An 11,681-nucleotide genomic window follows, 5' to 3' on the forward strand; every position below is an offset into this window, starting at 1 on the left:
TTAACGCACCGCAACGTGCGTGTGGGATTCAACATTTTTTTGTATATTTTTTCCCGTATGACTGGCTCGTCGCGTCACATCTATTTTTCTGCGTTTGACAAGTTCGTCCAAACGCGGGTCATGGATGGACTTAGTTATTTTTTTCTATGTTTTACGTTTCGGTTTAATTTCTCAACAATGAGGATGCGTGATTCAAAGATTTTACGTCTGCTTTTCGCTCGGCGTTAAATTTTTCTCGTTTGTATTTATTTTATTTTTACGAGCTTTTCCGGTGTTGATGGTCGCTGACAATGGTATAGTATTACTACTACTTAACACAGTTTTATGACAACCGCTGCAACGCATCGGCTTAATACTAGTATAATAATATAATATAATATAATTAATACTTATTTGTTATATTATCAATTATCAAGTTATGCATTTAATACAAATATAAATTAGTATTTGTAAACTATAACTTTTTATATCCAGATTATATCCGAAATCTTTCTCTTCTCCATTGACTCTAATCCAGTGTAAGATCTTATCATATCTTTCTCATCATTATCTCAAACTGGGTCTACGTATATTTACAACAAATTAAGGTAGTAACTTGCATTCAAAGTTCGAAACTAAAAAGGAAAAAAACTAATAATATATAATATAAAAAGATGCTCAAATTTCAAAAGGAAACATATATACATATTTTAACCGTGTATATACAAAATTTAAAACAACTCAAATTACTTGGCCCACAAGGCCTTAATTATTCCCCAATCAATATATAAGTCGATGACATGCATATTCATGCGCCATTCATATTTACATTCCACTTAAACCACAACAATCTTCTTCGTACATCCCTGTAAGGTTCTTAAACCCTAATTTGCTGGAATGGATTCAGAGCTTTCTTCTGAGATGATCATGGAGATAATGTCACGAGCTTCGTTAAAAACTCTCGGCATCATGCGTTGCGCGAGCAAAGAACTCAATGCGCTCACATACGAGTCGTATCTTCTCGATTTATACAAGAAACGAAACAAGATCGTATTGTTACATACCAAACAGGGGAACACAACCCAAAAGACTAGTCTGATGGGTGAGAGAGCCCATTTGGTATATAAACCCCACATCAGTTGCCCATACAACCGATGTGGGACAAGTCCCATACCTTGCAATGGTATTAGTCCATAACAATCGACCCTCCTTAAGGGCCAACGTCCTCGTTGGTCACGGCCATGTTGGTCACGGCTGGCTCTTTCCAGGCCACCACTCCATGGGCCACCACTCCGACCCTCGTTGGTCACGGCCACGTTGGTCACGGCTGGCTCTCTCCAGGCCACCACTCCGTGGGCCACCACTCCGAGTTCTGGCTCTGATACCAATGTTACATACCAAACAGGGGAACACAACCCAAAAGACTAGTCTGATGGGTGAGAGAGCCCATTTGGTATATAAACCCCACATCAGTTGCCCATACAACCGATGTGGGACAAGTCCCATACCTTGCAATGGTATTAGTCCATAACACGTATCCGGGTTTCTCATACAAAATATGAGAAGAGGTTGGATGAATATCAAACAGTTTGCACCGTCACCCGAATCCAACACTCTTGATCTCGGTTTTCTACCCTATAATGCTCAAATTCTTGCGACATCCGAGCAAGGAATCATGGTGTTCAAGATTCAAGACCCTATGAATTGCAGGAGATATTCGTACCATGTTTGTAAACCTACAACTAAACAGGTTTTGGCATTGCCGAGGCCCAAAGGAAATCATACGGATCAGAAGTTTGCAATTGTGGTGATGGGTTTGAAGCCGCTTCATTACAAGATTATCAGATTTTCTGAATGCCGGTAAGTCTATATATATATAAATTTTGCTCTATAGTACACTCTCTCTCTCTCTATATATATATATACAAGATCGTTAAAACTTATGTTTTATGAATGGTTGGTGCTTCAAGAATGTGACTAATTGTTTTTCATTCTTGTTTTTTTACTGTGTATAACAGAATGTGCACTACTACGTGACTTACGGTTTTTTTTTTCTAATTTGTTGTAGTGCTTTGAGACGGTGGAGAAAGTTCCACATGGCGTATCGCTGTGAAATATTCGACTCGATGACATGGAAATGGCGATCACTTAAGCATGTAGCATTGGGTGACTGTGTTTTCTTGACCAACCCGCAACCAGTCACAAAGAGCGGTGCCATATACATGTTGTTAACAAATAATAACATCTTAAAATTCGACGCGGATTCTGAAATATGGGAAGTCTTTTCGTCTCCTATTCCGTATGATGAATCAAGGACACCAACCGAACTTGTAAAGTATGGCGGAAAATTGGGGTTGGCTTGCAAGCCATCAAATGCAAATGGTTATTGGGACATTTGGGTTTCTAAGAAGGATAAATTGTGGGAGAAAGAAGCTGATGTTGCTGTTGAAAGCAATAGCGAAAGGGAGAGACTCAAGGCCTTATATGATCCGCATACAAGCGTTATGGTCGATTGTGAGACGCTCTTATTCTACAGGCTGAAACAACAAGACAATAACATGATCAGTAAGATCGTACTAAATGACATCCCTTATCAAATCTTCTCCTTCCGATCGGACTTTGAGCCAAGTGATTTAAAGTAGACATACGTACGTCAACGGATCTTATTGATTATATTAGACTCAGAAAGTGGTACATTTGATATATATAGATATGTAGTTTTGTTATGAAGTACATCTATGAGTTTTAGCCCTTTAGAACAATTATATATTTTGATCTTTTGCTGCTTGTGGTGTTTGGTGGTTGATCCAAAGAATGTAAGGCAATTCATATCTAAATGTATTTATCTTAACTTAGTTTAACTTTGATGTATACGTTTGTATTCTTAGTTTCTTACTATCATAAAATATATATAATTTGTATATATGAAGTCATTATGGTTTATAAAATTATCACTTCAGTACAAACATTTTTCGAAAGGCAAAAGTAAGGATAATGAAAAGATTGATAACAAAATAAAAAAGAAAAATTAAAATCATAAAAGGTAAAAACCGAAATAAAGGGAAAAAAATGTAAGGAAATATAAACCAATTCAATTTTCATAGGTTTTAAACCATATGATAAGAATTAAAACAATATACATAACAAAAAGGTAAAAACGAAAAATAACTAAAAGATGAAAAAAAATATTTAATGGGTGATTGATTAATGATTGATAAGGAGGGGTAAGCAAATAAGTCGAAGGAAATATCATGATGATGATGTATCCTCTAAACATCATCCTCCCAAGAAGCTTAAAGATATCATCACGTTCTGACACCGTTCCTTCCTTAGGGTGCATGGGGCGTTCTCGGTGACCCCATGCGGGGACCTCCTCTACCGAAGAGGGGTGGTGCCGTCATTCAATCGGTGACCAACATGGGGGACCAAAATCGGTGGGAATTCACCAAAGAGAGGGAGGAGAGAGGGAGGAGTGGGCCAATGCAAAATTTCATTTTTTTTTTTTTAATAAAAAATCAAGTCACCTAAGAGGGGAGTGCCGCCATCAATTTAGGGTGTTAGGGGAGTTTAAGAGGGGAGTTGACGTGGCACACGAGGATTGGTTATGCGTAAGAGAGGGGACTCCCCTCTTAGGGGAGTGCCCCTTACACCCTTATTATTATTGCTTTCTTCTTCAAATCTAGGGTTTTGTTTTGTTTTATTTTGTTTTAGGGAGAGAGAGAAGTAACGTATAGCTTCACCCTTTCTTGCTTTTCTTTATATAACCCTTATAAAACTTTTCTAACAAGTTTATAAGAAAAAAGCGGGGATATTTGATTTAAACAATCCTCAACTTTTAGCAATTGACTAATATCATTCTCAATTTCTGATTTGTATTATACTACTCTTAACTTTCTACTTACTGGCCGATAGCACTTCCAAACTAACTGAACCCTAACCCAGTTACTTTTTTTGCTGATGTGGCACTTTGTGTGGCGATGTGACTCCTGACGTGGCGTCTAACTTGGTTTTTTTCATGGATGGCAATGGGCCAGGTTTAGATAATCCCAACCCCATACCCGATTTTAAATACGTGTCCCATACCCGGCCCAAACCCCCGTCGGGTATTTACCCATCGCGCTTAGCTTTTTTGGTGACGTAAACAAATATCAAACACAATTCAACAATCATATATAGAATCAAATTAGACAAATAAAACAAAAAATCAGAATGTTAACATCCGAGAAATCTTGATTGAATCGATTAAAGCTATATCTTAGAACTATTGCTCCTTGGGGGCAATTTTTCACAAATCTCTTCCACATTACTACTAAACAACGAGGGAAATATTTACTTTCCAATATAGGCATTTTTTTAATATGTATTTATTCGTTATACAAACCCAACCTGTTAAGATAAGGAAAAATTTACAAGTGTATCTTACGAGTTGTTAAGACACGAGCATGACCTGTTAAGGCACGAACACGACCTATTAAGATATAAAAAACTACAGCCCACTTCCACTTCCTCCTGACCATTTCTTCGCGATTTTGTTCTTCATTCTTGAGAGCACCGCACGGTCTCTTACGGGTACGCTATTGACGTCGGTTCTTATGAATTGGAACTCTTTGGCTTCTTGATTTTGTAGATCATATTCGAGGCGCCTCTTATCAAACTCAAGCCTCTCCATTTCCCTCATTGCCGCTTCTTGCTTTTCCTTCCTTTTCTTTTTGTACATCTCCTCTTGCATTCCCATAAAATTATTGAATTTTTGTAGAATTGTATCATGTCACACCCCAATCGATGACGGAAACATAGTGGTGAGACGAAATAGATTGCTCATCAAAGATAATTTGTGTATATGAAGTCATTATGATTTATAAAATTATAACTTTAGTACAAACGTTTTTTGAACGGCAAAAGTAAGGATAATGAAAAGATTAATAAAAATAAAAAAAACAAAAATCAAAATTATAAAAGGTAAAAACCGAAATCAAAGGGAAAATGTAAGGATATATAAACCAATTCATTTTTTATAACATGGTTTTAAACCTTGTGATAAGAATTAAAACAATACATAATAAAAAGGTAAAAACGAAAAATAACTAAAGATGAAAAAAAAAATGATTTAATGGGTGATTGATTGATATGGAGGGGTAATCAAATAAGTCGAAGGAAATATCTTATGACCCCATCTTATACTTACTTGATTTTTTCCTCATAATTACGATTCAACCCTTTCTATCGTATCTAATCACTCAAACCAAATACAATAATCATCTACGTACAAGTGGAAAATAACTTCTGTATTTTTTGTGACGACAGTGACGAGACTGCAGAACACTTATTTACAAGCTGTATTTTTTCGACTAGAGTTTGGCAGGCTATTGCGAAGTGGTGCAGGTTTCCGTTTCTATATGTTTGTGATTTAAAAGACCTTATGAATATATACAAGAACATGCGACTCAACACGGCAAAAAAGGATATGGTGCAAGGTTTGTTGATTATTGGTTGTTGGAGATTCTGGAAGGCTAGAAATGATCGTATTTTCAATAATAAGATCACAAAGATTGACGAGGTCGTTGCGGATGTGAAGACATATGGATACTTGTGGTATAAAAATAGGAATAGAAATAGAACATGTACTTGGGAAGAATGGTGTAACTGTGACATGATGTAAGTTTTTGGCCGTCTTATTCCCCTGCTTGGGGATTCAAGCGTGTTTGGTTTCTAATGAAGTTTGATTTTCAAAAAAAAAAAAAATCTACTTATTTTCTAAAATTTTAAAAGTTATTTATTGAAAGTTATCTTTTTCATTTATTTCTATGTTAAATATAACTTGATAGCAACAATAAATTTGACCTTCTTTTTAGTTTTTTATTTGGGTACTCTTCATTATTCTGACACAGAATTACCGAAACCGAAGAATCCATATTCGATTATTACGTCCGTTTTGAAACTGAAACCAAATAACCAATTTGATTTTGGGTTCCACATATCCTAAATCCGGTTTAACTGTATAACCCATACGACCCATATATATAGATATCACAAATCTAGGTCCACTAGCCTACTATAGCATCTCAGTAGCCCACATCACTTATCTTAGTAACTTAGTCATTAGCTGAGTTATTAGCCCACATCACTTATCTTAGTAACTTAGGCGTTAGCTGAGTTATTAGCCCGCATCACTTGTCAATTTTGGTGTTGACCATCAAAACTCAACACTATAAGAAAAGAAAGATAAAGGGTTTAGAGCAAACCATGTTTTTCTAGCTCTTGTTAAGGTTTGTTGGGTATTATGTTGTTCTTTATTGCTTGTTTTAACTTTTAATAGTGAATGTGATATATTGTAATAATAGAATAGAAGATATAAAAGCTGAGCTCAAATGTATATTACACAAGTGTGTAAATAAATCAGATGTTAATAATGGTAAATGCATCTCTCTCCGCCTTAACTATGACGCCAGTAGTGCAAAGGTGGTTGGGTCCTGTTGCTAAGGCGATACATGAATTTCCAGAAGGCGTTGATTCTCAATAAGTAGAAATGCAATGTCTCAATGTTGGACGGAGGTCCTACTAAACCCACATAACAACCCCCCAATATACGAACTAGTAAACCGTACAACATCATGATCAAAACCAAATGTTTCCAAGATATTTTTAGAACGCCATACACAGATTAAAGAGTTTTGCTACTACTACACCCAAATCCAAGATGGGTTTAAAAAAAGCACCCAATCCTTCAACATACCAATTTAAAGACACTTTCTACCCTTCAAATAAGATCACATCTGTAACTCGGTGTTATGCTCATTCTGGGTCCGGAGATCCACCAGGAACCAACTGCATCAACACAACAAAATCATGGTGGATTCAGAAGGGGTAAATGAGAGAATTCACGGTCAATTAGTGTTGGTATCGTGATACTTATGATTGAACAAAAACGAAGAAGTAGAAAATCGGACTTACAATGGCTATGTTATTTCCATTGAGCAAAATCTGGTCAAGCTTAGTAATCCGACGTCCCTCAGGGGTGATTTCACTGCAACGAATACATGACATTGAGCATAAAACTGCTAGATGTGTATCACAAACAATAGTTATGTGGTTCACAATTCATCTATATTTGAGTGATGCAGCAGGACAAAACCAAAGAACAAACAAGTAAAAAACAAGATTTCAAAAGTTTGATCAAAATGAACTTTTAATATATATAAAAACCAAAGTACGGTAATAGTGTATATGAAAGACTGAAGTGGAGTTCATGGATCCTTGTATATACCAACAATGGATCTTAAATTCTTAATCACATTGTACAAAACAAAAGGTGCCGGCAGGCACAGTTGTGTTTGTTTAAGGACATTGTTTAAATATGTTCCAAACAGTTCATTTATAGCACTACTTAGCAGTGATTAACATTTGACCAACAAATTACAAAGATTACACAAATTACCAAGTTGATATCTAGTGGTACTCAGCTTGAAAGTTGAAAGAACCTCTTTTTTTTTTTTTTTTTAATTCAGGTAATTTAGCTTGCAATTTATTAAACATATACTTGCACATTACTTCACAACTATGTTGTCAAAAGCTCACAAGATGCCCGGCAGCGCAGCGTATGCACCATTGGGCCTCGCCTGAATAGGCGCATTCTCAGGCACTCAAGCCGCATTTTCAGGTCAAGTCCGGCCACAAATTGTCTGAAACAATTACAACAGCCCTAAACAAGCCTAAAACATGTCTAAAAGCCCTAGAAATGGTTATTTTATACTATGCTTTTGCTTAAAAAAGCCCTTGCACCTAGGCTCCGGGAGAGGCCTATACGCCTTGAGTGTGCCTTTGACAACATAGCTTCACAACTTAGAATAATTCTAATGTATATGCATATAGGAGGCTTATTTTTCTTCTCCAAAATGCCAAGTGTCAATCACTAGGATGTCCAAAAAACAAATACAACTTCCCATGTTTAATATAACGGTAACTACCAAAAAGACAAATATATCAATGATTTGTCAATTTAACAAACAACAATAACTGTCAACCAATTTGAACAGGAAAACTTTCTAGTGCAGAATTGCTTATGTGCATGGTCATACTAGAATGTCGTATGTGTAGTTTCTACCATGTCAGTTTTCTAGCTAAACATTATGCAGAACGATTAAATGGAAAGATGAATATATATAAAATTTTGCCACACTCTTGGTTTTAAAAAGCGAGAAGCGCACAAAAGCGACAAGGTCAAAAACCGAGGCGCAAAGCACCAAGCGCAAAAGCGCACCGCTTTTCGTACCCGAAGCGCACAGTATTTATTAATACTTTTTTATATATTTCTATCATCAAGTACCCAAAAAATATAAATCAATAAACTCTAAATATGATTTACTATATAAAAACCTATATTTATAACATAAAAAAGCACAAAAACTATATAACACACCCAATGTATAACTAACCAAGCTATATGTACAACTAGATAAAACTCAAGAAAAAAAAATAAACAAAATAGAAAGTTTAAGGTTAAATTTGACCAACAGAAAGTTTAGGGTTAAATTTGACCAAAACTGTAATATTGGGATGAAAATGTAGTTTACTTAAAAAAGAAATTAAGGAAATATAAAGATATATCAATTAAAACCCTAAAACATAAACAGCCGTCACATCTTCTCTCCATGGCAAAGGTCGTCTTCCTCCATAACTACTCGCAGGTAACTCTTCTTCATCTCCCAGCTCCATTTTTATGGGCAGGCCATCATCTTTATCTTCATTAGTCTCATCATCAGCACTAATTTTGCGCTTAAAGTCCTAAAAGCGTGCACTTTTTTGCCTCGTCGCCTAACAAGAAAATCGCAAAAGCGCTCGCTTTTTGAAAAACTCTCGCCTTGTGTTGTACAAAGCGCAGCAAAGCTGCGCCTTATGTCGCCTTGCGCCTAGGCGCGCCTAGGGCGCGCTTTGTAAAACTAAGGCCACACTTGGTTAACGCCGTAAGATCTTTGTTACATACCAAGCCACAATGTTCATACATACAACTGTTCATAAACAGAAGTTTATATCTTTGTTACAAACAAAGCCACAATGTGGAATAAATGAATAATTACTAAACTGTAAATTAGAATATTGCATAACTCACAGTCAACATGTGAATCATCCATCATAAAGTCAGATGTAACACACCTATGATTCAAAACTCAATTACACCATATCCCCTAAAAAAACCATAATTAAGTAAACCCTAATTAAGAGGTAGCAACAGTTCAACTTTTCAAACACTTCCAAACCAATGCAATCATGCTTCCGGCAACAAAATAACAGAATTTGATACTAATCAATCTAAAACCTATAAAACTCTAACAAAAAAAAAGTGTAGAGAGATGGAATTACTGACTATTCAGTGACATCTTCAAGAACCATGTTGACATAGACATCAAAACCCTTGAGGGTTCCAACGAGCTCCTTGTCCCCTTTCATTATCACCCAAATCTTGGAGCCTATGCATCGATCTATGAGCTCTGCATCATCAACACAACATTTATGTTTGATTTAACAGTTAGGTTCTGTGGCAGATGAAATAGGGTTATGAGAAGATGAAGACAACCTGACGGAAGAAGCTGTGAAGGATTGTGCGCCATGGATTCGCTTGGAAAACTCAAGTGGTGTGTGTGTGTGTGTGTTTCGGAGAGAGTGCCCCTACGAGCGCCGAAAGTTGAATTGTGGGTAGATCCAATTCATTTTTATACTCCCTTGCTCCGTAAACGAAATATTTTTTCACTTTTTTTTTTAACTTGATACACTATGATTTAGGGTATACAGAAGCAGCGGCAAGGGGAGTAGTGAACCTCTTTGTTGTAAGGGGAACACCGTCGCCATCAAATATTGCTGCGTGGGGATAACTTGAATCGGGGAAGAGTTGTCGCATGCGGGGTTAATGAGGGAGAGGGGTAGTGGTGGGGCAAGTCTCTTTCAACCAATCATGTTTTCTTTTTTCTTTTTTAAATGGTTTGCGTGAAACCACTCCCTATGTTTTTTGGGCAAGAGTGGTGTATGAGAGAGGAATTGACATGACACATCATGATTGGGTGAGTGAAAATTCCCCATCATCTCATAAGACCATGCGGTATGGGGGTCGGCTCCCCCCGTCCCGGCTCGTCCTCGGTGTCCCACACCGCCCCCTGCATGGCGTCGCGTCTTTGGCGTCTTCTCCAGGACGTTGGAGACGAGCCCATTGATTGATTGATGGTGGGCCCCTTTTAGTTCTTCTCTCTCTCCTTTATTTATATATTAGTTTTTTTATTATTGGGTAGTGTCCCCCACACCCTTGGGTAGTCCCCTTTGGATGGTCCTTCATTGAATGTGACGTGACGCCTATGTGACGGATAATCCCCAAAGGAACTACCTAAACCACACCCTATGGTCTAAGGGGTGCACACCCTTCACCTTTATAAATATCGTTTTAAATGTGATGTGACTTTGTATCAATGTTTTAAAAACTGATTTTTAAATCGTACCGGGTTAGGCTCAAAAGTGGTTCGACCGGTTGATTGAGTTGTACCGAACGGTTCAACCGAGTTGACTAATTAACCTTATAAATCTATAAAATACAATTTTTACTCAAAAAATAGTCTAAAACTAGATCATTTCATACTAAAAATATTCCAAAAGTAAACCATAATAAAAAAAATAATCCAAAAATTCACTATTGATACTTTTTTGAGCGCTAGGTTTTACTAAGAAGGTTAATCGTCACCTTTTTGAGCCTATAAAAGATTAAAAGTTCAAATTTTAACCTTTGACCCGGTACCAGTATATCGGTTTAAACCGATATAACCAACTTTACCGGCGGTACAACTTTTTTATCGTTACCTCAGTTTACCGGTATGATTCGTGTCAGCTGTAAAAGAGTAACCTGAGTGGGTCGGTACTTCTACGGTGATGGATACGGATATGGCCACATCTCGTCTTCTTCGCCCGAATCCTAGACCTGCAAATAAGAAGAAGATAGAAAAATGGGGCTGTAGAGACGGCCGGTAGAGGAAGAATCCCCTATTTCCAGCTACAAAAGTGTTTGCCCCATATTCGATACCCTAATAAGGAGGTGGAGACCTCCTTATATAGGAGATATGGGAAACCCTAACCTCAATGGGCCAGGCCCAGTTAGGGGTTGTCTCTACAAGCCCACAGCCTAGTGTAGTATGTAAACTACAATGCGCTGGGCTTCGCAGGTTAGTACGTAATAATAATAATAATAATAATATATAATTAATATAAAAGTGATAAATAGCAGAAAAGTCCGACCGTTCGGGTCGGGTCCAGTACCATACCTCGTCATGTCCCCCAGTCTAGTGTTACTCCCGCGTGCAAGCGTGGGGGGAGCACTTAGACTTATTAGGAGCTCGGGAGTGAAGATTACTAATTTTAGGCTTACATGTTGTCCGGGTGCGAGAAAGTTGTTGGCCACGTTTGTTGCGGTTGTTGTTGGCTGTGAGTAAAGATAATGGAGCAATGAATAGTATATGATTGTTCATCGTGGAAATTGGTTGGGTAAACCTGACGCACGCTGGTTGGTTATAGACAATTGGCATTTGTACTGGCGCATTACCATGAGCTTTGCCCAGGCTATGCGTACGTGGTTAGGTCTCATGCATGAGTCTTGGAACAGGCTGAGTTTTGGCAGTTAAGTGCCTCGCCCTTGGATGACTTTTGCGGGTGCGGCCCTGCATTAGCGGTGT

At 37.4% G+C, this 11,681-nt stretch overlaps 2 protein-coding genes across 2 annotated transcripts; one reads left to right on the forward strand and one right to left on the reverse strand.

Annotated features, from left to right (window-relative positions):
• The first annotated feature begins 793 nt into the window (after positions 1-793).
• Positions 794-2,840, forward strand: LOC110934799. Its single transcript, XM_022177589.2, has 3 exons — positions 794-1,028; positions 1,513-1,839; positions 2,048-2,840. Exons 1-3 carry the CDS (start codon positions 877-879, stop codon positions 2,619-2,621), a joined length of 1,053 nt encoding a protein of 350 aa, XP_022033281.1. The 5' UTR covers positions 794-876; the 3' UTR covers positions 2,622-2,840.
• Positions 2,841-6,562: 3,722 nt separating this feature from the next.
• LOC110936740 (sm-like protein LSM5) lies at positions 6,563-9,749 on the reverse strand. The gene is made up of 4 exons (XM_022179153.2): positions 9,551-9,749; positions 9,341-9,464; positions 6,931-7,003; positions 6,563-6,804 (listed from the first exon to the last, which is right to left on the reverse strand). Exons 1-4 carry the CDS (start codon positions 9,582-9,584, stop codon positions 6,772-6,774), a joined length of 264 nt encoding a protein of 87 aa, XP_022034845.1. The 5' UTR covers positions 9,585-9,749; the 3' UTR covers positions 6,563-6,771.
• Positions 9,750-11,681: the final 1,932 nt, after the last annotated feature.

The sequence above is a fragment of the Helianthus annuus genome, chromosome 4 (assembly GCF_002127325.2).
Source record: "Helianthus annuus cultivar XRQ/B chromosome 4, HanXRQr2.0-SUNRISE, whole genome shotgun sequence".
Taxonomy (NCBI): domain Eukaryota; kingdom Viridiplantae; phylum Streptophyta; class Magnoliopsida; order Asterales; family Asteraceae; genus Helianthus; species Helianthus annuus.

What these genes read in the sequence shown, in the direction of transcription:
- LOC110934799 (XM_022177589.2), top strand. Translation starts at nt 877, where the DNA reads ATGGATTCAGAGCTTTCTTCTGAGATGATCATGGAGATAATGTCACGA. An exon ending in TACAAGAAACGAAACAAGAT is followed by an intron (nt 1,029 to 1,512) that starts CGTATTGTTACA and finishes TAGTCCATAACA; the next exon opens with CGTATCCGGGTTTCTCATAC. An exon ending in ATCAGATTTTCTGAATGCCG is followed by an intron (nt 1,840 to 2,047) that starts GTAAGTCTATAT and finishes AATTTGTTGTAG; the next exon opens with TGCTTTGAGACGGTGGAGAA.
- LOC110936740 (XM_022179153.2), bottom strand. Translation starts at nt 9,584, where the DNA reads ATGGCGCACAATCCTTCACAGCTTCTTCCGTCAG. An exon ending in TTCACAGCTTCTTCCGTCAG is followed by an intron (nt 9,465 to 9,550) that starts GTTGTCTTCATC and finishes TTGATGATGCAG; the next exon opens with AGCTCATAGATCGATGCATA. An exon ending in ATGGAAATAACATAGCCATT is followed by an intron (nt 6,805 to 6,930) that starts GTAAGTCCGATT and finishes GTGTTGATGCAG; the next exon opens with TTGGTTCCTGGTGGATCTCC.